The sequence below is a fragment of the Manacus vitellinus genome, unplaced genomic scaffold (assembly GCF_001715985.3).
Source record: "Manacus vitellinus isolate BGI_N305 unplaced genomic scaffold, ASM171598v3 scaffold_16_pilon, whole genome shotgun sequence".
Lineage (NCBI taxonomy): Eukaryota > Metazoa > Chordata > Aves > Passeriformes > Pipridae > Manacus > Manacus vitellinus.
Window position 1 is genome coordinate 14489590 of NW_021939189.1, and position 26746 is coordinate 14516335.

Genomic DNA, 26746 nt, shown 5'->3' on the forward strand with positions numbered 1-26746 from the left:
ACTGTTCTCCAGCAAGCACTGAAATCACACCTATTCACAACAAACAACATGAGCAGTAAAAACCATACCCCATTTATGCAAACTTGGGTGTTCCTGTTGCACTCTGTGAAGTTTTTTTTGGGGTCAGATGCTGGACAGAGAGCACTGAAACCATTACACATTCCTTCTTTTGCACAGTCAGAATCGTTCCGACACTTTTCCGTCCTGTCTTTGAAACGACACTGGGGAGTGCAACAGGGGCCTTGGCTGGGGCTGCAAACAGACAATGTGTACATCAGAAAAAAACATGAACAATTGCAAAAGAACCCTGAAACCTACTCAAACACTCAACATACTTCTGATTTGTGCTAATCCAACTGCAAATTGAAAATTATTTTTCTCATGGCATAATTGCGCTTAGGGACTTCTCACTCGTATATAAGGCATTTGAAACAAAGTCATTATTTTTAGAAAAAAGCAGGTAAACGGATTCAGATTCTGAAATACCAGTTAAAGTTCCCAATAAATGCCCAAAATTAAAGTGTACTGTAACACACATGCACAATACCTGCACATTTTGCCTGGTTTTAACTTGCATTTTTTATCTTCTGCTTGGTTTGCATCAAAACAGCAATCATCTTTACACTGGTCACTGTATCCACAATCACACTGTTCTCCTTGTTCAACCAGTCCATTACCACAGATGGGCTGCCCAGACTCTGAAAAATGCCAGTATATTTATGTACAAAGCACTACAAAGAACATGCAAACAGACTTATAAACGTTAACAAGCATCCAGCCAATCATGACTGAAAAAGCCTGGTCAAGATGGACTTTAGACCAGGGCTCAAGTCAAATTGCAGTACTGCTGCTACCCAGCTTAGTCATTCCTACAGTTCACAGAACTGTAAGCTTTGAGTGAAAGGGTTTGGTTGGTAACAGTGGGAGTGCTAAGAACGAGCTTTCTGCTGAGTCTCCAAGGGAGCCACGTCCTTTCCTGCACTCCTTTAACAGTCAGAGCACCTTAAGGCAAAGGCTGATGTCACTGGGGTGAACTACTATCACTCCAAAATCCAAACCTACTCACTGCACAATCTCTCAAAATTTGTGGGAGCTCCCACATCACAGACTCCAGAAAGAAAAATTCCTACAAAACCCTAGGGTTTTTTTATGTCTAAACAGGACTCCCTGAAGTTTAATATGTGCTCCTTCCCTTCTAGTCCTTTCACTGGGCATGACTGAGAACACTCTGGCCCTGTTCTGTTTACTCCCTCTCACCAGGCATTTATAAAGACTAAGAAGAGCCTCCCCCAGTCTTCTCTGCTCCAGACTTAACAGGCTCTCTTGGTCTCTCCTCATATGTCAGATGCTCCAACCCCTTAATAATCCCTGTGGCCCTTTGCTGGACTCACTCCAGTATATGCCTTTTCTGTACTGGGCAGCTCAGAACTTGACACAGTACTTGAGATCTCAGAGTTAATTCTTTACTAACAGAATCTTTCAGTAAATGAAACCAAAATTAATGATAAAATAAAAATAAATAAAATAAATGTATAAGTAAGCATCATAGTAATAGCTCAATCATTCCGCTTTCAGGGTGATTAAATACATACCAACAAAACAATTATTTCTCTTTTTCTCAAGAACTTGGCTGATATTTCGAATGCTACAGATAGAGAACTTGTTGTTGTTAAGTTTGTCCCCAGATGTAGCTCTTGCATACATGATATAATTCCCATTCTCTTTCTGTCCCAAGTTCTTGGACTCTCCTGGAGTGCACTCCATTCCAGAATCATGCTGCAAAACAAACATTTTACAACTATCTCTATCACAACAGGTGCAAAAGTAACTTGGATTTGGTGGTGCTAACACAGTGAGAACAAAAAGAACAAAAATAAAGCACTATCTTACACTCTAAGATTTCTTGCAATACAAGAAGTATATACATATAAAACCAAGGTTTGCTTTTGTGTTCTGTTTATTTTGTTAATTTTTTTTTCCCAAGACAACAGTAGCAAGTATCTAATTTCTTAAGTTTTAGCTTATTTGCATTCTTGGCAATGTACACCCCCAACAGCATGTCCCAGAACAAACAGTGACTCGAAGAGGTGCCATCACCTAAAAAGAGTGGCTTTATGATCTCAAGAGGGTAATAAGTACTCTGTTGAATAAAGGCAGGAGGAGTTAAGAGAAACTGTAATCCATTCTTTTTGTTTGTTTTCAGGGAGGTACAAAGAGAACTCCAAGACAGAGCAGGAGTCTGTTGGCTGTGACTGCACCTCTACAACCCCCAGTGTGAGGGATGAAAGGCATCCCAGGTTGGCACATTGTCCAGCCATCAGCAGACTGATGACACACTGAGTTGTTCAGTGCTAGAGGAACCCAGTGCTGTTCTGATGCACCCAGCTTCCCAGAAATACAACCTACATCTCCAAAAGAATTACCTAGGTTTTAAAGTTTTCAACATAGTTGTGAGAACTGTGTAATTTATTGTAACTTGGTAGAACCAAGCACGTGTTCCTGTATTTGCCAGGATCAAATGCAACTTAAAGAGTATAATTAGTGGACCCATCTTTCAGGCTGATCCGAGATGTTTCACTCAGTGGGATTGGTTTTTCAGCTTCATGTGCCCATATTTTCAATTCTACTTGGAAGGCTTGTCCTAATCAGAGCAGTGGTACTAGGGATTTTTCAAGGTATGTTAAGAAAGCATTCATATGTGAGTAACAGTTTTGGAAAAACAGTAAATTACTGTCATATCTGGATTTCATTTTACTTCCAAGAGCAGAAAGTTTTAAGTTTAAAAATAAATTTAAAAAGCCCCAAACCAGAAGACTTTGTTCTCATTTTCAGCAAAACTATAAGCCTCATGCTTTCATCTTGCCACAAAAAAAAAACCAATCACATCCCTAAATGATGGTGAAACAATTCTACTCTAAAACATTCTCCTTGGTATCTCAATTCTCTCTACAATTTTCTTAGCTAAACTTTTAAGTATGAAATAATTGAACATAAAAGCAAGCCAGTTCTATCTTCATTTGTTGAACAGATTATCATCTTAATCAATTTTGCATTGATTCTTCTCCTCTCCAGGACAAACTGAAATAGATTTAGAAGATGTGCATGACCCTAGTCTTCACAAAAAACAAGGAAGCTCATAGGGAATAATAACAAAGTCTCTTTGTAAGGGATTGAACTAAAATAAATAAACACTTCTCAAAATCTACTGTTGCACCAGTGTTGTCAAATACTCACAAAAGAGCACAGTTTGGCCATCCATTTGTGTTTGTATACATTGTGTGTGCACATATGCACACAGGAGTCAGGATTCTACTTTCCTTGTTTATAATAAGTAAAAACTCCATTTGTAAATCATGCCCTTTGAAATGCTTGAAAGGGAGTTAACAGATCAACAGTAATACTCACAGGTGAACCAAAGTTATGCCCAACCTCGTGAGCAAAAGTAATGTGAGAAACCTTGGGAGGGACATGAGAGCCATAGTTCTGGACAGTGATGATTCCAGTGTTCAGAGACTTCTTCTTCCCATCAGAATACAATTTGCTTTTCTCACATATTCCTCCAGAGCTCCCTGCATTTACACAAAAGTACACCAGTTAGGTATTTAAGGAAAGAAGTACTGTGTTACTTTTCTAGTGACATCCAGAGCAACAAACAGTTTGTCTCCTCAGTGGAGGTTTACAGACTAACAGTTCTGCTGTATAATTAATAATAGCACAACCTTGAAAGTAGATTAGATTTATTCACACTAATGCTCTCAACACTGACTGGATACACTTACACAAGAAGTTAGCTGGTTTAGAATAGCTATTAAGAGCTATTTTGGGCTTTCACTGCATGGACAAGCCCTTATTTCATCACACCTGTAGTACAAGACTAGCAGGGTGCAACGGCCAATACAGGTTTGCCACAATCTACATCCCATTTGGATTTCACTGAATAAAAAAAATCCACAGAAGGTTTGCTGGAGATCCTCTCTCACAGAAAGAGCATTTATAAAAAGTGCATCCTAAGATTATCTATGTATCATTGTGAGAAAAAGTGACTCATTTTTTCCACTACAAACTAAAGCTGAAAATGCTTTTGATGTGCCACTTAATGAGACCCATGTTGAGAAGGTCAACAGTCAAGTGCATCGCACTTACTATTTGGAAAAGTCTAATCATTTTTACTTTAATTGCACCAAATTTTCCCGTAACCTGGGTTTGTACTGAAGCATTATCAATGTTCTAAAATTCAGCTATTTTATTGCTAATGTAAATGGTGTCTAAAAAAAGGTTTCCCTTCTGAAATAAAGTTTCATTTTAGTGACATATCCCACTTGACCTATGTCAGTGTGTGTGTTAAGGATGAAAATCTCTCAAAGCAACTTAATTTTTCTCAATTAAATTTAGTTATGGAAGCAGTGTTTATGGAATGCACAATCTAATTCATCCTGTGCCTGCTCAGTCTGTACATTAGACTGGCCATCACAGATCCAGTTTCTCATTTCCACAGGCCATCTGTGCATTATATTTCCTATGGTTCTTCCACAGTCACTCAGGTTAGTCCACACAGGTCCCTCTAACATACTTACTTCAATCATGGGTCCACTGATCTCTTACCTCTCTGAATACCCTAATGATAATTATTTGAGCTTTTTAGTCTTCTAAAATAAAAGTCTGAGACTGTCATCCCACAACAGTTTTCTATATAGCTGCAGTACTCTACAAAGAGCAAAGTACAGCTGTAAACAAAGTGAGGTTAAAATGTATAGCTACATCTCATGAATGGTTTCATGTTTCTTCCACAGTTACTCAAATTCTGTTAAAGCTCTCGATAATGTTCTCATGAAAGCATCCAGTCTCCTGCAAAATCCCACAGAATTTGCTCTCTTTAGCCTAATGTGTTGTTATATATAAATCACTTAAGGAAAGAAACAAGGAAAGATTGTTCCTTCTCAATTTCTGATTTTGATTTATGTGAAAGCTTCTACAATTTGGAACCTGTGATGAGCTATAATGAATGAATTTGTATTTATTCGAATTTAAAGCGTAACAACTTTCAAATATATCATTTATAAAACTAATATACCTTATAAAACCAATACACAGAGGACAAATATCTTGAGATGCTGCACACAGGAAGACCATTATTTGATCTTTTTACATCAAGAGACATACCTTAGGCCAAAAATACACAGCTAGACTGAAACAAATGAGAATCAGTTCAAAAAGTCACACAATATTTATTCTGTTATCTCCCAGAACAAGATCTCAAAGATTTAAAAAAAAAAAATGTTTTCAGTACTACCTAGAAAACCTAAAGGTTCTGCAGTGTAGTTCTACTACAAAAGCACAGTTCTAAGCTCTGCTTATATAGAGCAGAAATACTTGTTTCATCTGTCACTTTACTGATCACTAATACTTATCATAAATAAAAAGCAATTCAAGTAATATCACCTTTACATTAAAAAATTGTTTTCCTTTATTGTTCACATCTTGCTCATCAGAAATACAGAAATATCAGTTGAAGTGACACATGCTAGATTTTAAAAAATAAAATAAACATAATCAAAACTGGAAAGGTTGGTCAGGAGATTTTTGTGTATTTGCTGTCAATTTAAAGGACACGGTTTCTACCTTTCTTCCAGTACCTATGAAATAATACCTTATTTCATAGCACTGAAGGTTTCTAAACAATTACCTGAAGGGGCTCCAACCCAAGCCAGACCAAGGACTCCATCATCAAAATCACGGTCTGTAAACACATAGGCCAAGCAATAATCATCATGATTCTGCTCCGAGTTCAGCTCCAGAAACTTCTCCACACCAATGTTCGGAAATCTAAAGGGATTGGAAGAGTCCTTCTCATCCACGGTTGTGTTAATCTAAAAGCAAATCGAAACAAACTGTAAGACATGATTCATTTTCACCTGCATGTGCCAGCTAAGAGGATTACTGCTGTCAATACCTTCGTGTGTTACATAGTTTAAGATGTTGCTTAAGATTTGTAAGCCTGGACAAATTACCACCCCAATATTTGGAAAACAAAGTTCTTCAATAAATGAAGAATTGCATTTGTGTATGAAATCTCCACTCTCTTATTTCCTTCTTCTTCTTTTCCCCATCAGTACCTAAAAGTTTATATTTGTCCTCTTAAATCATCACTTTTTACAAGGAACTTTCAACTTGGATGGTCATTATGTGTTTTAATGTTCTTGGGGAGTAGCAATACAGTCCATTCACCACACAACAACACTGCTGAAACACAAGCAAATTGATTCCTAGGAAAAAACCTGACTACAGCTTAATACAGAAGCAGTGGGCTTTTGACAATAAACACTAAAATAAAACCAAATAAATGGTTTAGGGCAGCTTTACTACAGAGACACTTGTGTTAAAGAACTATTATAAAACAATAAATAAGTACAAGTGAACAGGAACAGGACATTTGAAAAATACAGCCCCTGAGGATTATCAGGGAAGCTGAAAGGATTTCCAGTACAACTTACTCTTATCCGTTTCACCATGAAGCTGATGTTACGGATTCCTGAAAAATCTGTGGACTGGTAAATGGTGTCAATGGCTTTCACATGGCTGGATATCTGTCAAAACCAAAAGCATCCACAGTTCAAAGATCCATGCATTACACTGTAGCTTATCTTGAACAGCCACAGCTGCAAGGCCTAGACTTCTACAATAAGGTCCAGTGCTGCAGGAACTCTAACAGGCCTTTTTAATCAAATGCTGATGGCAAATAATGGAAATAAGTCACTACATAACCAGTAGTTACTACTACAGTACCTGCATTCCCACCATGCCAGACAACACCAAAGGATTTTGCCATTTCTCTTTTTACTTTTTAAACACAATTCCATCAACTATTCTGATACCTCTTTGTGATACTCCTTCATTCATTGCTATGGCAAGGCAGCACTGCTGTTGAAATTGTATTCAAAGCACTGCATTTCTTTTTTGGAGAAAAAAAATTTACTTGTTACAGCATTAGTCTCTCATTTCTGGTAAAACACAAATGCGAAAAAAACTAATCATTTGTCTTTTCTAAGAGCACATAGAAATGCTACCTCATTAAAAACCTGACTTTTAAGGCAACTCAGAGCTTTGAAAAATGTTACTTGAATTGTGTATGTACAGTGTAATGAATAAATAGTAGAAGTCAGATTTGCAAGTGGCAGTGAAACTTCAGACTTCAAGAAGTATGTTAACACGCTAGCTACATTTTCAGCAAATTATCAGCAAAAACACCAAATCAAACCAACCCTTTTTCCAGTTAATAGTGTATTGACAAATGAAAAGCATCTGCTTTTAGCTGTCACTGCTTTTTTAACCATTCACTACATCGGATGCTGCAGGAACAGATCTCAGCACCATTAGCTCACAGTGGTTTGAGCTAAAGTTTCAAAGGGAAGGCTGTGCAAGTGTTAAAACAGAGGTCTGGCAGGCTGTCAAACAGAACAGAACTCTTCAGGAAGTATTATTTTTCTGAGTATGAATTGAGAATAGTCAGGCTGCAAGTGCTGCTCAGAGGTGCTAAACACCACAGCTGCCACTAAAAACCAAAGGAAGCACAAGTGCCCAGGACTTTTGTCACAGAAACAGCATCTTTTTAGTGAAATAAAAAAGCTGCTTCAATAATGTCAAGATCACTTTAATAAATGAAATAAGACATCTAAAGTAAAAAAGCAAAAATACACACAAATAAGTTACATGACATTCATCAGAACTAAACAAAGGAAAAGCAGATAATTTAAACCAAAGGGACTGGAAATACCTGTGAGATTACAGCTTCTCTGGTTCCATAATGTTTGTAGAACAAATGATCAGTCTGAATATACAGCTGACATGTATTTTTTTCAGCCTGAGTGGCACGTTTTTTCCTTAAAAGCTGTGGCCCATCATTCTTAGGCTCTTCAAAAGGCTTCTACACATACACAGGAAAGGAACACATTAATTTTGTAAATCTACACGCTGCACTAGATCACCTAAAAACAGCAAGGGATTTTGCTAAACATCCTCTGCTAATACAAAGGGACTTCCATTCTTTTTCTTGAACTTGGAAAGTTTCATGAATCTCGAATTAAGTATGTTTTCAAGTTTTCAAGTATTTTTACTGAAATCTTAGCAAAACATTTCTGAGCATATCATTTTATATTACAAAAGGCAGTCAACGTTAAACAGATTTTTTTTTCATTCGTGTGATCTTTGGAATTTTTCTTTTTCCTAATCCTTTTCTAAGATATACAAACTGTGTTAGATTAGTAAAAAACCAGCACTGGTGGGACTTAAAATGCACCTTATTTCAAATTGTAATTACCTTAGTTGGCTACCTCAGCTAGCAGAAATGTTTAAGCACTTCAGCCTGGAACAAATGGGACACCAAACATGAAGTTAAGGGGATGCTGGCTAGTCAAGAGTGGTATCTGGTAACACAAGGGCCTTACAGCACTAACTGCTTGATGGCCCACTCTCTCCATGAAGTTTAACAAGTAAATTTTTGTGAAAGCATGTTATTCTTACCGGTGCTGAATTGTGTATTAATATTGATAATATCTGGAGTCACAGCTTAAATAAACTTTAAGTTGCTGGTGCTATTTAACAATCCATATCGCACAGTTTTGTTGGTATGTATTTAACTGACACCACAAAATTATGCTAAAACTTGGAACAGTTCAGAACACAACTAACTCTAAGAGAATCTCAGTAACTTACTGTTGGAAATTGTTGGGAAAAAATATTTCATGACACGTGGTGCAAACCTGAAGGCAAAACCACTGCAGGACTCTAAACAGGTACACGAGTTCCTCCCACAGGACACTTACCTCTCACAGCAGGTAATCTGTAGCTGTAACCCCTTCACTCTTAGAATATTGTTAATAAGACCCTCCCACTCATATCACTTAATTTTCCACTGAAAGCACTCAGATATCCCAAGTGTGTTACATTAATGTAACTTGAAAATCTGAAAGTTACTACTCTTTAGAATGAATATATTTCTTGGAGATCAAGGGCTCTTGAAAATCTTCCTTCTCAACTGCAATAAAGTATATTCCTCATCTTAAGCTCGATTTCCACAGCCATCCAAAAATCCTAACTGCTGAAAAATTTGAGATCATGTAGGATTCATTAAGGCTATGAGCTGACACATCTTTGCTACAGAAGCAATGAGAAAAAGAATTTACAAAAATTACGTTAATAAGAAACCTCCAGCAATAATTTAAGTATCTCACAATGTGGAAGGATGATGACTGACCAAAAGTAAAAGAGACAACATACAAGAAATAGGAATTTATCACACTAACTACTAATCAACATAATCCATTAGCCTGTATTGTACCTCTGTTGTTGGTTCTTCTATACCAGTCATCTGGTACTTCTGCATTCTTTCAAATACTGAATGATCTGCACAACCTCCTTGTGGTCCATATTTATGTGGATATTCTAAAAAGAGGAAGGCCAGGTTGAGTTTTCAAATTCCAAGCAGAAGTCCAAAATATGGCTGCATCACTGCAGCTTATTCAGTTTGTGTCCACTATTGTACATGTGGATTGAGGGAAGCATTCTTAGATTCAAGCTTTATGCAGCTGTCTTTTTTTCATTAAACATTTCTACTAAGACACATTCTTACTTTTACAAACAAAACAAAATTCCAATTGCTTCTTAACATTGTTTTCTTACAGACACGAGAAAATATGATGAGCAGTGTCTTAACATAGGAATGAGAACCATCACTTACACATCTGTACCCATGAGCTTGAACTAACAGCAGCCTTCAAAAAATGAAATCACAATGGAAAATCATCAGAGATCAAGTATACTAAAGACTGCTTGGATAGAGAGGGGGTTTTTATTTTACTCAGTAAACAAACTAAGAAACCTTGACATTCTTAGAGGGTTTTACTATTTTATTCATCTTCCACAGAATTGTTGAATTTTTTTTTTACATTATGCCACTTAACTACCAACACATAAGAAGCAAAATGCTAGTGATCCTTGGTTTTCAACTCAAATCTACAATTCAGAGTTATGAGTTTGCCAGCAATGTTCTTGACAAGGTGAAATGCATGATTTCCATTCTGGAACGTAAACAGTGCAATTAAGGATGAGATCAGTGTGTGCATGTACATATGCATGTGTGCAGATTTGAAATCCAGAGTTACACATTACAAAATTACGGGTAGATTTGAAAATTTCACTGGCAAAGTAAAAAAAGACTGAAAAGAAACACTTTCAACTCCTCCTTCCTGCAGCCAACTGTTTAAATTTCAAAAACAAAACTGCCATACTATGTGGGTACACATCAGTTAAACATGGTGGAGATCCAAACTAGCTGAGGGAGAATATCATACAAATGCCTGTTTAACAAGGGCAATTTTTTCAATACTTGCCAGTGAAGATCTTATTGCACAAGTGAATGTCCTTCAGCCACACAGAGTCAGGTTTTGGTTAGGTTAGGATCTATTAAAGATTTGTAAGCAACCTATACTTGCAGAAGCTTCCTTTGGAGATGAGAAACACTGAGGAGGTCTTGTCCCTTCAGAGTCTTTGCACATTGGATCCCATTATAAACTGGTGCCCAAGTAAGAGCAAATGGAATATAGATTTAAATAATTAATAATTCCATTTCTGTAGGGCAAACTACAGTTTTAGCATCATCTCAACAGAGTGGAGGCTTTGTCAGAAATGTTTAAACTTTACTGAGGTTTGTTTTCAGGAATTGTTAGCAGGTTCATTTTTTATTTTTCTTTGGTGTTTTTTGTTTGCTTTTAAAAAAGAGTGGAGATCCAGACTCACAGAGTAAACAGAAGACTCATAAGAGTGGATTTATAAAGCCTAGGACCTGTCACCAAGGACCTGATGTCCACCTTATAAGCATTTCATGTGATTTTACCCTGGACTTCCTCTGGTTCTGTGGAGATGCCCCCTTGGAGTATGGACTTTGATATGGTGTCATCTGACAGCTGCCTTTAATTATCTTTGATTCTCATTCCTGCTCCCTGCAATCATATTGTATGATGCTGCTAAACTATTTCAATATACAACTTACCTTGTAATTTTATTTAATTACTTTCTGCATAATAGTTTCAACTTTTCCCACCACACAAATGCCATTTTTGAACTGCTGTCTCATCACATTCCTCCAGGCACAGTTAGACACAGCACAGTGCCAGGAAAGTGAAGAGAGAAAAAGAGAAAAAAATGCTCTTACTGTAAGTCACCTCAACCAATTTGCTCAAGCAAGGTAGTGGGACACTGACTTGGTTACAACCAATATTAAACAAAAAGCACCTCTCTTGAGGTCACTTTGTAATTTTGGGGATCCTGTTTAATATCACCAGATTGGAGCTACAAGCAACGGATTATAAATATGATCTTTCCCTTCTCCATCTCCACCACCCTTTTTTCCACCCACAACAGTATTAAAAAAAAAAAAAATCTACTGTTTTTATTCTAATGAAAATTCTCATTACCTACTCCCCAGTTTCACACCCCTGACTATTTATCTCTGCAACAAGAGCAGGTTATCCAGGGGCAGGAGCAATGGACAATCCTGCCTTTCCACCAGCACATTTCACCTACAGTAAACCACTGTACCTTTAAAGGAACTCCTGCAGGAACCCCACCCTGTAGCATTATGACAATTGTCAGAACAGTACTAGAAATAAATGCTCTCAGTGCATCACACAAAATAATCTGTCTTTTCTCTCTGTCTTTTTCCCAAAGAGGTTAGGAAATCCCTTAACTACCTTTTTAATGCTGACTGCCTGCAATTCAAATAAATATTTCTCCCTTCAAAAGTAATAATCTACTAAGAAACACTTTAAAGATATGACAGTAAAAATTATAGAACATTGAACATGAAACAGTCTGCAACAGCAATTGCCAAGGTTTTGCATGTGCTGGAAAACCCCACATGGACACATTTGAAACCACCTTGCTAAACTCAAGAGGCAGGTAATGGGATAGTTAACTTTGGAACCATGTCTGACTCACAGGGAAAGTTGCACACCAAGTTTTCTTTTGCTGAATGCTGCATTACCCCCACACTGTGAAGGCACCATTCCCTCTTCATCTTCTGAGAATTCCTATTTCCATCATCCCCTGCAGCAGTTCCATTTTTAAATTTCTGAAGCTAAGCAAGAACTACATGCTGTCAGATGACTTGGACAGTTTTGACCCACATGACAGAAGTCTGATCCATGTTCTTGTGAAGCTTTTAAATGCTCTGAGATGTGCCAGCTCTTTGGGATCAAGAGCTTCTTAGTCTATCTCTACCACAACCCCATGAAGTGAGAAGGAGAAAACACATGCCTTCACCATGAAATGATTGCTTACAGTGAATGCAGAGTTGAGAAAAAACAAGAAGACTGTTTCCCAACAGAGCTACAGCAGAAAGGGTTAATAACAGATTCGAATTTCTAACTAGAGAAAATCATTAGGCAAAACAAATACTTTATTTTTCTTTTCCAGCATGGTCCACTTTCAATTTTTGTACCTCCTGACAGAATGTTAAAAAAGAGTAAAAAGTAGAAGAAAACAACAAATCTAAAACCCACCCCCAAAATCTTGTCATTTCATACTTTCTGACAAAGATGTCTTATTCTAATTAATGGCAGATGATTATTGATTTTTACAACTCAAGATGCTCAAAATAAGATTTTTTTTTCCTTTTATGAAAATGTACTACCTTCCACTAAGACATTCCTGAACACATGAATTTTTTATTTCTACTTGTCAGTAAAAAGTACAATCTGTTAAGCTTTTATGTTAACTACTTAATGATTACTGGATTCAGGCATCTGGGACAAGGATATGCCATCAAACTTTCATCAAAAATGATGAAAACTCAATTCTTCAATAGTCACAGATTTGCCCACTACTAGCAAAAGCAAGAGTGTCAGAACAAAATTTTGATGTAAGTAGATACAAAAAAAAATCCTTATTACAGATTTCATTCAAAGCAGTCTGTGACACTCTGCTCCCATGAAAACTGTCAAGTAGACCTTCATTATTAAATTGACAACCACAATGTGATGAAAAAGAAACCAAGTTCTCATTAATAAAACACAGTTTGCAATGGTCTGTACATCCAGCAGACAGGGCTTTGCAAAATTAAGAAACACTTCACTTTTAGTTCTCAGTTATATGGTTCTTCCATGTTAATTTTCCTGAAGGTCTGAACAGGATCTTCCTGTGTATTGTTGATCTGAGGAAACACAGATTTTGTATTTCACAGCATGAACTCAGGGGTACACTTGAAGCAAACAGTATTTAAATAAAGTAAATATAGTTCAAATGAACTTAAAGAAATGTTTCCAGAACGTTTTAATGCAAACAGCAATTTGCATCTTTCTAGCCCTAAATTATAAAACAGTTTGATCAAAGAGTGGTTTAGAAACTAAAATCATTCAACTTGTGTTTCAAGTCGTGAATAGAAGGCTGGCTTCAACTGGTCACCAGATCCACTGTAACAGACAAAAGCTGCCTTATAAAGTTGACAATATAATCCCCATTTACAAAACAACTTTTGTTTAACTACTGAATAAGAACTCATTGAGATGCTAATCATATGTTGCATTGTGATTTCTGAAAAGCACTAAAAAGCATATTGTTTCAAAAGGCTGAAACATGGGTGACCAAAAAATACCCAAATTAAAGCAAAGATGACTTTTTACCTCAGTCTCTCCCTAGTTAGAAATGTGAACTTTTTTATTGCTGTTGTCCTATGTAACAAACCAGTGGTTTGACTCTATTTCACCAGAGTTAGCTTTAGATTAGAGTAAAAACAACAAATTAGCACGCTTGCTTTGATTTTTAAAGCTGCTGTAAAGCTTCGCTTTTTTGAGTTGTTGGGAGTTTTTCTGGAGCTGCAGTCCAATGCAAAAATAACTCTCATGAAAGGCAAAAATAATTCAGCTTCAAAAGCACTGTTCAGAGAGAGACAGAAGTAGTTGTACACTTGAGATATTTCAGACCACAGAAATCCTGGAGGCATCTAGATACCATGGAAAAAAGTGAACCCATACAATCAGAACACAGGCTCATCAGACTGCCCTGGCAGCAACCCACAGGAGTGGAGTGTTTTTAAATAGTGCTGCTTAGACTTCTCTCCAGGAGGGGCTATTTTCAACCACGCTGAGCAAGCAGCAGTGCTCACTCACTTGGTGACTTGGAAGCCACGCTGTACTGTTGCTTTTATGTGGGATAGATTTAGGCAATCCCCTCTGATAATCTGATCTTGTTTCTAACTGATGGTTTCGATGCATTAGATTCAGGAGGAAAAACAGTGAAGGCCAAAACACCAGCACCTGAATAATTAAAAACACCCCAACATATCCTGCTCCCATTCACTTTACTAGGACATTACTAAGAACCAATTTCATCATTCGCTTTCTCCAGTTCCCAAGTGATCCATTTACTCCTCTGACAGAGATCACTTCTACAAAACAGCAACAGTAACTTTCATAAAATCAATTTATCTGCTTCTTTAAGGTACAGTTCTATTTCTGTCAGTAGTTGATAACAGTGAAGAGTATTTTTAGTCACTCACTATTTACAGCATAAGGAACTGGGACATGAGACAATCTTCTTGCTTGTCTCACCCTTTGAAAGCTGGGCACATCACTTCACTGCCTTATGTCTCTTACTTTCCTCCTCCCTCTCTTTTCAACAACAGGGTTAATAAAACCCTTTATAAAGCTGATGGTGATTTATTTACACAAAATCCTATGTAAGTGGTAGTCCATCGTTCCCACTATCAAGCAGTGAACTGAACTGTTCAGTGAGACCTATAAGACATAACAAACTTACAAGCAGGTACAAATCACTCACAGAAACGTTAGGAAAAATGTACCTTATGGTTTCACAATAGGTTCTTGTAATTTTTTTAATTTCTTTTCCTCACCACTCTCCTGCTACAGCAGCAACCCCTGTAATATCCAACTGCACCCAGCAAGGCAAGCTGCCTCCTCACTTTCTGAACTGATTTTCACCAGTAAGGCTTTGCAGCACATGCTGCAGCTTCTCTTTGAGAATCAAAAGTATGGAATGCTACCCTGTAAAGTTTATTCTCAAGTATGGGTCTTGTAAGCACAAGGAAAACATACACTGAGTCAGTTAGAAAACAAGTACAGCCCACAATGTACACAAAACTCAGTAAGTGCACTCGTTCACAAGCTCTTTAAAATGATGGAAATTCTATTTGATTTGGGGTTAGAAATCATGTTTACAGAATGAGACAACAGGAAGGACTCACAGCAATTTTAACATACTCAAAGACAGCACACATACTGCCACTGAACATGAAATACAAAAAAATCCACCCAAACTTGCTAAATTTTTAGCAGAGAAAGATCATTTCTCTTCACTGCATTTATACAAGAGAAGCAATCAAGGAGAGCAATATGCAATAACAACCCTGTGCTTCTCACTGGCTTACAGCACAGAGAAAATTATAATACATAAAGCCAAATCACAATCAGAAATTTTCCTCATCCAGCTTCCTACTCTTTGACATTTCTTTTCTCAATGCAGTCTCATTATGACGTACTTTGAAAATGATTTACACGTATATCATCATCAGAATTGTTCAAGTGACTTCTAGTGATCTAACACAAGTCTCCTCATCCAATTCCAAATGAGATTTCAAACTCAAACCTTCTAGAGTTTGTGCAATGGCCCAATGGGACACATTTTTAAACAAAGTTGTGGTTTAAATTGATTTTTAAGCAAGATTGAAGTCGTACATAAAGTTAGCTTGCAAGACAGTTTGTTTAGCTCCAATAACCTAAAGATCATCTTAAACTGACTTTCTGCCAACACCTACTTGGAAGGATTCAAACTTGGAATCCACAACTTTATTGCAGTATTTTTGAGGTTCAGCATGAAGTTACTTAAAAATCAAATAAAACTGATTTGTATTATACCTGGAGACTGATCGTACACAAACAGGCAGGTGGAGTGCAGAACTCTGATGCAGCAGTTCTGAAGATGTAGGAGCATTTCATGGTACTTTTTCATCCTTCTGGGCATTTACAACTAAAGCTAGATTTCTAGGGCTACACTTGCCAAATTTAAGTACTATCTTCTGTGCACTTCCATCAGCTGCTGTGTAAAATGGGACATACTGGGTGCCACCACCTCTGCTAACGAGCTCTCTGAAGACATGTGACCAATGCACGTGGGGGAAGCTTTTATTTCACACAAGTGCCACCTTCACAAGATATAGGTAATTATTCAGTGGCTTGAACCTTTATTATCTTTTATTTTTCAGACCACAGGGAAGAACAATCCGTATAGATCATTTTAAAAATGCATTTTTCAAAAGAAACATGTACCCACTGGGTACAAAATGTACTGCTTACACATTTAACCCTGACTGCTCAGGACTTCTTAAAATGGCAGAATAAAGAAGACTCACTTCGGTTTGCCAGAAATCTCTCTCACCATAATTGCACATGAATCACTTCAGGACAGCACAATTCACAGTGTCATACACAAGAAAAAGTCTCATTTGATGCTTACAAATGGCTTATGGGTTTTGACATTTAATAAAAAAAAATATTTCATGTGTAGCACAAAATGGAAGTACTCACTGATATCATCTTCATGATAAATGACAGAGTGGAACGGGAGGTTTCTGTCCTTTATGTATCTCTCTGCTGGCTCAATATAAAAGGTCCCACTGTGAGTTTGGATGAATCCTTCAAATTTTCCATCAATAACAGACCCATGAGTAAAACTTCCCTGCTCACCTGTTAAGGGACAAAGTGCATTAGTTTTTATTATACTTTTAAAAGCTTTCAGTCCTGTGCAAACTTCAAGCATCACACGACCCAGGGTGTTCAGCAGAGTGCTAACACATGATACATGCACAATTATCCTCATCCTGTACCAGTTCCCAACTGCTAAAAACCTGCATGAATTCCAGGGTAATAAGATTCTGGATAACAGCAGAAAGACATTCTGGCAGAAAGTTTGTGTCTGATTTTTTAAGACTGAGATTATTCAGCAGTAAGACACACAGTTACAGCAAAACCATAGTCACTAAGCTCAACACCTTCCTGATCAGGTGCATAAATGACATGTTTAAAAAGCATATAATGAAGAATTCAATTACATATTTTAAAACTGTTACATATACAGCATGTAATCCTGCAGCCAAATCCTGTCCTTATACATCCCTTCATACAATTATAAATTAAAAAAAAAAATCATAGAATCAGAGCCCACACTGAACTTTGAAAGCTTTCAAAGAAAGATGTACCTATATTCAAGACATCCATTTTTCTCTGCAAGCATAAGCCTCTTAAAACTGTAGCTAGGTTTAAATGTGGCACAGAGTGAATCTGTATTTGAAACAGTCATAATCTGGAAAAGTGCAACTGTCAAAGTTTAATCACTGACAGCTACAACATGCAGCATCTCAACAAGCCTTTTCCATACAAAGGATGAAAAATTACTCTACTCAAAGACTGTTTAAATATTCCTCCATTAAAGAAAGTTCAGAATCACAATATCAAATTATCAGAACTTTACTCACCATTAACCAGTACTAATTCCTAATTAACAATTACCAAGAACTATATAAAGCTTATACACCGTACTAAAATTTGGAAAAATATCTTGAAGATATGCCAAACACCTCTTGGAAGAACACCAAAAAGTAAAAGTAGGCTTTGCAGAACATTGATTTTTGTGAGTGATCTATAAGTGATCACAGATTTGCTTCAAACTATGTTCTATTAGAATGTACATTAATATAATGAACATATAAGCCACAGATCTTTGGAAATTTCAGAGTACTTGGAAAGAAATCTCTTGATCTGAATGGAAATCAAGAATCAAGTGCAAAACAGGTTATTTACTGAACTCTAACTTTATTACAAGTACCAAGTTAGGCTGAATAAGATAATAAAGAGGATTAAAAGAAAATGTAGAGTAAGCCCAGGGAGTAGGTTCACATGGATCCTTTAATCTGATCCATTAAAAATAAGGAAAGCACCCAAAAGTTTTCCTGAAATAATTTCATAAAATAAGAAAAAAAGGCAACAAAAGTCCCCACACACCCTAAAAGCCCTGTGACCTACTCAGAACGCCTGGATTGGTCTGCTAGACGCATATGAAGCCCTAAGTGTGTATACAACTTTTCACAGTTTAAAACAATCACTTCAAAACTGCAGGACATCACTAAGAAAGATCTTCAGCAAAACCAAACAGACAGAAGACCATAGTAAGTCTTAATCTATCTCTTCATCTGCTTTTAATTCCTTAATTCTTCCTTTTTAACCAATTTTATCTTTGGTATTTACTGAAATCAGGCATATTACCCTTAACGATGGTAGCTCTATATTCCTTCTATTCCTTTAAACTAATAATGTACCTGATTTTTTTTTTCTTTAATGCATACAGCTTTTTCCTCTTTTTTTTAGATGCATCAGACATCTATGAAGAGTATGTTCCTAAGCAGAGTTAAACTTCAAGTTTCATGGATATAAAAATCATTAGATAAAATACTCACTTGTTACATGTGAACTCTTACATGAGGATAAAAGCAGATGGAGTTCAAATGCACTAGATGCATTAATAAAGTTTAGCAATAACCTAATCATACAGACACTCATTTCCTGCATGTATTATTAAAAAAACTTCTGTTTAAAATTACTGCACTTTCATCCATTTTAAAGTGTTGTACCACTTACCATAAATGTGTCCAGTGTAAATATGGGAGGTATCGTAATCAATCACTTGGTTCGATATTTCTACTTTAAAGTCATCACTGAAAAGAGATGTATCTCTCTTCATTCGAAGGTTGAATTGTCTAAAGTGAATAAAACAAGATGGTAAATTGGCTTTGAGCTTCAATTACAAAAGCACTAAACAAAGCACTTCTAACCAACACTTCTGTGCAAACAATTTGCAGACTCTGTAAAATCTATCTGTAGAAAATGTTTATACTGCACAAGATTTAGACTGGAAGGATTTTCTTAAGCAAGATTATTTAGATGCTTTTGATACAGGCAGCTAAATTTACAAGATTTAAGCCAGAAAACTGGGTTAAACACATACATCTAAAATGCTGACATGGACTATATGCCTGTTCCCATTCCTTCAGAAGACACACATGTAGCTTAAGGAAAAAAGCAACTATTTTACTTCACAGCACTTTGAAGCAGAAGAGATGAGAACAAGTATCACTTATTTTACTTCCACTGCTGGCATTTAAGTAATGTAAATGAACTGTAGGTGAGCTAATTAGTGTTTCAACTGAAACTCAAAAAAAATAAGATGGGCAACAGCATCTAATAAAAAATACCCAAAATGGTAGAGTTGCATGCACAACTATGTAAACAGCTCTACTCATTGAATGATCTTGTTCAAATCACAGCACTACATTCTTTGATGCAAATCCTACTGCTGATCTTTATATGAAACATAATACATTTTGTTTGTATGAAAACAGAAGTTTCATTCATTGAGGTCAAGCAACATAACTGAAGTGTTTTAAAATGCCTGACATTATATGAGTTCATACCTTGACAACTGTTAGCTTGCTTCAGAATTTCATTTGGTATTCTCTTGAATTTTGTATAAACATATTGTGCAAATACAGATCAGTGAAGCTGTTGAAGCTTCAGCCCATTCCAATTTCAGTGTTGATTTTCTCCCTATATTTCTCTCTTTCTGCACAATCACAAAACTGAAGGAGTATTATAGCTGTGTCACCAATTTGTGACACAAAAAGTAACTCTGATAAGTTGACTACATCTGTGTCAGTCTTCTTCTAAAAAACACGAGCAGTAGAGCTGACCTTCACACTGAAAGCTAGTATCCATCTGTGCTAACAGCAAAATAGCCCAGACAAATAAGCACCACAGTGTAAAGTTGATTAAATCTAATTACTTTTTAGCAATTAGCTGAAGCATACACAAAATATAGGTTCAGTCTTCACTTGCATGCTAAATATGACACCGCAGTTATAAGTATTTTGAAACAACTGTACATTACAATGCAAACTTCAAGATCAAAAAAAAAAGCCATGACTACACTCAGATTCTGGGAGGGGCTGTAGTGACTCATGTTGACTGTTCTGTAACACAAACAGCATTTCACAATCAAACCATATTTATTATTGTTGCTGCAGTGCCAATAAAGCTTCAAAGCAAGTACTCTCCTCTGGCAATGTGTGTTAGAGGTATCTACTACAAGGTTATGAAATCCTGAGATGTGGCTGGTGGATGGGGAAGGTTAAACCTCAGCAATTCCCTGGCACTTGGGCTTTGTGCCAAGCCAAGCAGTGCTCCTATCACAGTTTCAGTATAGATGTATTTTCCTGTTACAAAGGAAGAAACAGTTCACTACAGATGCACCTGATACTGCAGTCACTGAGACACAAGAAATAAGAATTCCTCTTCTTTAAGTTGCCTTCTGACTACCTCTGCCACAACAGCCTTTGGTAACATAGAGAGAGGTTCATGAGGAAGAGGAGATAACATGAAGAAGCAACCTAGAGAAACATCCTAGGACAGAATGCTACAAGATTGCACAGCACATAGTTCCAGAGTGGGGTGGTGTGGGGTGTGGAGACTTGAGCCACCACTTTAGGTGGCTCTCATGGGGCAGAAGTTAAAAATGAACAGGTAGGAAGAATTAAGACCAGCACTGATACGAAATCTGAAGAACTTCATTCAAGTACTTCCAAAAGTTGTACTCACTTTGGATGTAATACACTGCTCAGGTCAGGGTGTTACACAGATTTGAACTCCATTTTAGTTTGATGTTTCCCTGTGATTGAGTTCTCCAGAGTTACTCCAGGATGGATCAGACTCTAACTGCATCTGAACTCAGGTTAAATGGCAAGAGGTCTCAGACCCTCTAGAATCTCTCCTCCCATCTATACTATTTGATGGAAGACTTCTTACCCTAAGAAGTCTGTAATTCTGTCTCTGTGATGAACTGAAATATCTACTAATCCCAGCAAGAGCACCTTTTATGGCTAAAACTACTTTTTTCCTCATGAAAGAAAGGAAGTATTCTGAAAAAAACCCTCAGTCTATATAGCACTTTTCTTTCAGAAGTGCAAAAAACATTTCCTCAAAATTAGATTTTTCTGGTTGTATTCATGTTAGTTTTAAATAAAACAGAGGAGCAGCTGTTTCTAACACTCAACTGCATCAGCAATTTTCTATGGCTTTGAAGTGCACTGTGTAAGAGAATGCAGGACTTCTCATGTACTTACTCCTGCCTGTGCCAGCAGGGTGGGGGAAAAAACCAGGACTCAGACTCAAAGCTAGGGATAGACCAAGTTTAGCTTAATGTAACACCAAGTACAGAGATGAGCGAGCTCTAGGTCTCAACTGAGAAGCCATCCAGTGTATCCTCAATTTCCAAGTCATCTCTGTCCTCATCCTGACAGATGAGCAGGACATTCAGCACATGGTGCTGCTGGGCTGCCACCAGAGACTCATCTAACCATGCTTTGGGGTCAGTCCTGAGCTTTGCCTACATGGCCAACACTGCAGGACCTGCTCTGGGGGAGCAAGGAAAGCTCAGTGGAGCCTACTGAAGTTGGGAATGGTTCTTTGTTCTCTGTGGGATACCCTTCCATCAAATTTACCCTGTCACTTCAAAATGTTAGAAGTTTTGTGTATCAAATCAAAAGTTTCACTAGTTTAAAGATTAGGAAGTCTCCGTTTTTTTCTCCTTTAATATTCACCCTCTTCATACTTTCCACATTGGTACATAAACACTACAAATTCTAACCCATGTTGCTAATTATCTACTTATTAATAAAATTGGTTCTATTTTCAGGATTAGAGAACTACTTAGAGAACTGTTTCAAATACAAAACAACTCAGCTGTGCTTCACACTAACAATTCTCTATTTGATTTCTTAACTTAGTCAAACTATTAGATAACCTGATCATCTTACAGCTATTTTTAGATAGGTCTTTTCTCAGTCATTCAAACATACTTGATAGGAACAGGATTATCTGTCTGGACTGTTCACCTTCTTAATAATGAAAAATTGACAAATACTCCTTTAGTTCTCCCCCACTAAAAGAGGGAGTGGGAAACAGAGACAACTTGGGGCTGCAGGGGGGGAAGAGAGTGGGAGGTGGAGGAGGAAAGCATCTATTCATCTCTACTTCAAATAATTAACAACTTTAACAAATGACCAAACTTTAAACATAAATTCCACTTTTGTGACTACAAAGAGACATCTTAATGTACTACTGAGAAGTGCCAATGAAATAAATTGCACTGAAAAGATGCCATTTTGTAGGTGGGGAGACTCCAAACTATAATAATTGATTAAAACAAATGGATACTTGGCAGGAACCCCTAAAAAAATCCAGTTTAACACCCTAATTTCTCAGTAAGAAACTTCCAAAGACCCTACAAAATCCATTTCAGCTTCTCACCCAATATAGAGGTCTTCCTAACATTCACTCTAAACTTGTTCAAAGTTAGTATTTCTTCCTCTTTTTTGTAAGGAACATAAGCTAGTCCCAATCCTTTTCAAAATGATGCAAAAGAGAGTGCACCTCAGTTTTCTTTCCTGGCTTAAATCCGGTAACTTCATGAGTTCTTCCAAGGACAGGAGACTCCAGAGAAGTTAGACAAATTTGTCTATATCATTCCTGAATATGCTTTCTAAAGTAGCCACAGTGGAAGAAATAAGAAGCTTCAAATAAGCCTTTTAGTAATTACTATTTCTACAGCACGCACTGAGTTCTCAGTGTAAACTAAGCAATTCCCTGGCCTGGCTACACACCAGGCAGGAGATTAACTAATTTCAGAAAAATAATGCCTCTTTTATTTACACACTTTCTCCCTTGCAGACCACCTTTCCCAGCAGCAGTGATTCTATACAACAGAATTAAATCAATTCAGACAAAGTTTTGACCTTGCTTATTTGTTACTGCTTTTATCTTACAGATATCTGAAACCTGATACAGTAACAAGCCATTACTTAGTTACTAAATGGTTGCTCATTTGGTTGAGGATAGAATTTTGTTAAAACTGTTATATATATATATAGTTATATAATCTGCTTTGATAATAAACTACATCTTATTCATTAATGGCAGTACCCTGAAGACTATCAAGAGGTAGATTTTTATTTCTCTCTAGCTTACCTCAGGGAGATTATCTCAGATTTAAAAAGTATGTAACATACCAACTCCAGTCATAATTAAAGAAAAAATTTAGTTGAGAGCACCACACTGAGCTAAACCCCTGTGCTTTCCCGTGGGCTTGAGCTACATCAATCCTGTGTTCTAATCAGAGAAAGCATTTTAAAAGAAAAAAAAAGAAAAGGCCATTTACATATTGACAGCACTTGGTAAAACACACATTAAGGCTTAACGTGCCTAATCTTCTATTCCATTTCACCACAATGGAATGTCGAACTGGTAACAAGTCTGCAGACCTTCCCAAAACTGGCAGAAAAAGCCACTAGCAGTGGTGCACAAAAGGGCACTTGGTGTTTGCCTTTTCTGTCTTTTCTCAGTCAAATTGCTGCAACCAGTGTCAGGCTGAGAGGCAGAATCACTCAGTGACCAGAGGAGGTTGTGGAATAAAGAAAAAGGATAAAAAGTAAAAAAAGGAAAGAAGGAGATGGGGGAGTTACTCCACAGTTGGTAGAAGTGGTTGGGAAAAGGAAACAGAAGGTGATGGTTTGGCAGCAGTATGGTATGGGACTTGAGTACAAGGAGAGTCCATTTAGGTTCACACTCTTTTCTTCTCAGTAGGAATCAGAAAAATCTTTGCAGTTGTGCTTCCATGAGCCTCCTCACAGGTCAGGATCTAGAAGATACTGTTCTGCTTGAGGTGCAAGTCTTTTATCCTTACTTTTTTATGTAAGAACTCAAAAGACTCTCTTCTCTAAAAAATGGGAGGGGGTCTACAAATGGAAGGGGATAATAACTTGAGCTGTTCTTTCTAACTGCTTCCACATCAGGCATCCCACAATCTAAACTCAGTTCCCACAAGACTCTCAGACTCATTCCAGCTCTGAACTATATTAAGTAGAAAGCAGCTTAACAACCTAATAATGGGTTTATACTACCCACAAGCCTACAGAATCATCACACATGGATATTTTTTTACACTGTTTTAGCCTACTATTAAACCCACACAGCATACTCCATCACTTAACTGATAATTCCCATGGTCCTGCTACCTACAGTAAGTAAAGAAAACCTATCTCTGAAACAGCACATGATAGGGTCTCCAGGTGTATCATTCTTTCTTTTACCTACCTAGATGCACATAGAATCATCCTCTAATAAGTCTTTATCTAAAACCCAATCTCTGCAGCACTTTAACACTCAGCAATCCCAGCTGGAACTCTGGCAGCTTATGTTTTTTTACCACTGACACCTCTAGGATGACACTTGTGGTTATTCAGAGATTTCTTTCCTGGCTTTCAGAAGTCAGACTTGTTAAGCTTGGTATTCCAGAACACTACAACTGAAGTTACAACCTTCATCCCAAGCCATTTGCCACTCATTATTCTTGATATACACAGCTGCAAACACATCAGCTAGCTGAGATAACACAAACCACCTAAGGAGGATCACAAGTAGCAACACCTTGGCTAATTTACACTCTGAGAAAGTCAGTCAAGTATCCCTCTGTCCTGCAGAGAATGTTGTACAGATTTTAAAGGCAGAATAGTCTTTACTCAAGGTTAAGGGTTTTTTCCCCTTTTGGTAAAACTTCTTTGGGAAGTTCAGTGCAGATTCTATCACTCCGTTTCCTGTTTATTGAAGAGAATCTTTGCATTTGTATTTACATAAAGTTGACCATTTACATGCAGTGCCCTGTTCTAACAAAAACAAGAAATCCAAAAAAGAAAACGGGTAAAGATGTACTAGAATAAAATCACAAGCGAAGTTACCACATGAATTTAAACTACAAAAGCAGTTTAGAAAGAAGCTTTCTTAGTGAAACAAGAAAAGACATAGAAGAGAAACTTGCTGGCTGATAATACACCACACTTCATTTTAAGAATATGGCTTTTTGAGAGTAAGGCTACATCTACTAAAGTTTGCTGGCCAAGGAGTAAAGCTGTAAACCATTAATACCAATTTTAGCAGTACAGCTGGAAACCCTGCACCTCAGCTGGGCTGTCTCACCAGTCCAACACCACCATACCAGGTGTTTCCTACACACCCCCAAGTAAAACACCAAATGCCTTTTCTCCTGAGGGCTACACATAATCCAGCTGACTGTATTTAAACTCATAAAATGCAAAACATCTCACCTACAGATCCAGCCTCTAAAATTTTTTAGTTTCATTTCATTTAAAAAATGTGTAGAGAACTCAGATCCCTGTTTCCCAGTTCTCTGCAAGATAAAACTACTTTACCTACAAGCACCAACATAGGGTGGGTTTAGTTTTGGTGAGATTTTGTTTGGGTTTGGGTTTTTTTTTGACAAAACAAGTGTAGAAAGTGAGACCTAATTCACAGGTCTCTTGCCTGGCAAGTTATTTGTCAAGGTATATAACTTAAAAAGTACAATAGATAGGTAACAATTGAAGAATTGTCACAGAGCAGTTAATAACTCTGAAAACACTATAGCAAGAACTAAAGAGATCTATTTTTCTCTTTTTAAATTCAGGACAGCCTAAAATGAATTGCAGTAAGTGAACCCTGCAAAAAATCCACTAGGTAAAATTCATGAAAATAAATCTCCTAAGTTCACAAAAGCCAACCAGTCAGTCTTATTTGATGACCACTAAACCAACCTATTTAAGGAGTTAGTCTGTTTAGGAGTGTGTTAAAGTGCACACGGAACTGGAAAAGACACAACACATACTTTCAGATTAGTCCAGTAATATTGAATTTGCTTTAGGTTCAGACAGGTTCATGGAACATAGAAGACAGAGCCAGTTCAGGAATTGAGCACTATAATGTTTGCACAATTTAAAAAGCACTTTAATTAAATGCCATAAGAAGAGCAACTAGTGTTTAATAAAACCTTAAACTTGACAATATAAAGTCCTCTTCAACCCAAGAGTAACCAGCTCAGTTACTTCAGTCCATCTCAGCATGGCATGATGCTCAGAATGTCACCTTTAAAATCCAACTTATCAAATACTATTTCTGTGCAGGTATCTTCCTTTGCTTTCATAACCTACTCAAATACAGCCAACAACTGTCTTATTTAAACAAACATTTAACAGCTCTGAATTATGAAGGCAATAAGAAGCATTACAGATTACTACAGAACCGAGAATAAACAAAACCCCTCAGACTCAATTAAAAACTCAGAAATTTAGTGGTCCGCAGTTTTCCTACTATATATGGATCATGTGTAGACCATATATTCCAGCAAACATGTCTGAACTTAACAATGTACAGTGCTTTTTAAAAAAATAAAATTTTAGGTAAAATAGGATGGAAAAATGCAGCTAAACTGCAAGATATCTGAAAGAAGTTCTCAGTATATCTTTAATTTAGTAATAAGCAGTGTTATCATGTGTTCAAGTACCACTTGAAAATTCAACTGTGTACTGAAGTTGTGTGGGCAACTTTCCCAAGCAAGAGTCATCAACTAATCCACAAGGAGCATAAGTGGGTGTGGATGGACAATTAACAGGGCAAATCAGGCAAAAAATTAGAAAGCATACGCTATTAGGAAAGCATTAAATAAAAAGTTGACTGAAAATAGAGTTAAACACTACATAGATATACTTTTTTTCCCTGTTTCCAAATGCATCAGGGTCTCAGAAATT

The 26746-nt window shown here is 37.0% G+C and overlaps 1 protein-coding gene across 1 annotated transcript in view; it reads right to left on the reverse strand.

The window, feature by feature from the left end:
• ADAM10 (ADAM metallopeptidase domain 10) overlaps positions 1 to 26746 on the reverse strand; it is a 42833-nt gene that overhangs the window by 5308 nt on the left and 10779 nt on the right. Inside the window, 10 exon segments of the mRNA XM_025894857.1 lie at positions 69 to 252; positions 548 to 698; positions 1593 to 1776; positions 3406 to 3569; positions 5684 to 5867; positions 6492 to 6584; positions 7772 to 7921; positions 9335 to 9438; positions 16593 to 16751; positions 18699 to 18817. Of these exon segments, the coding sequence (XP_025750642.1) occupies positions 69 to 252; positions 548 to 698; positions 1593 to 1776; positions 3406 to 3569; positions 5684 to 5867; positions 6492 to 6584; positions 7772 to 7921; positions 9335 to 9438; positions 16593 to 16751; positions 18699 to 18817 (1492 nt within the window).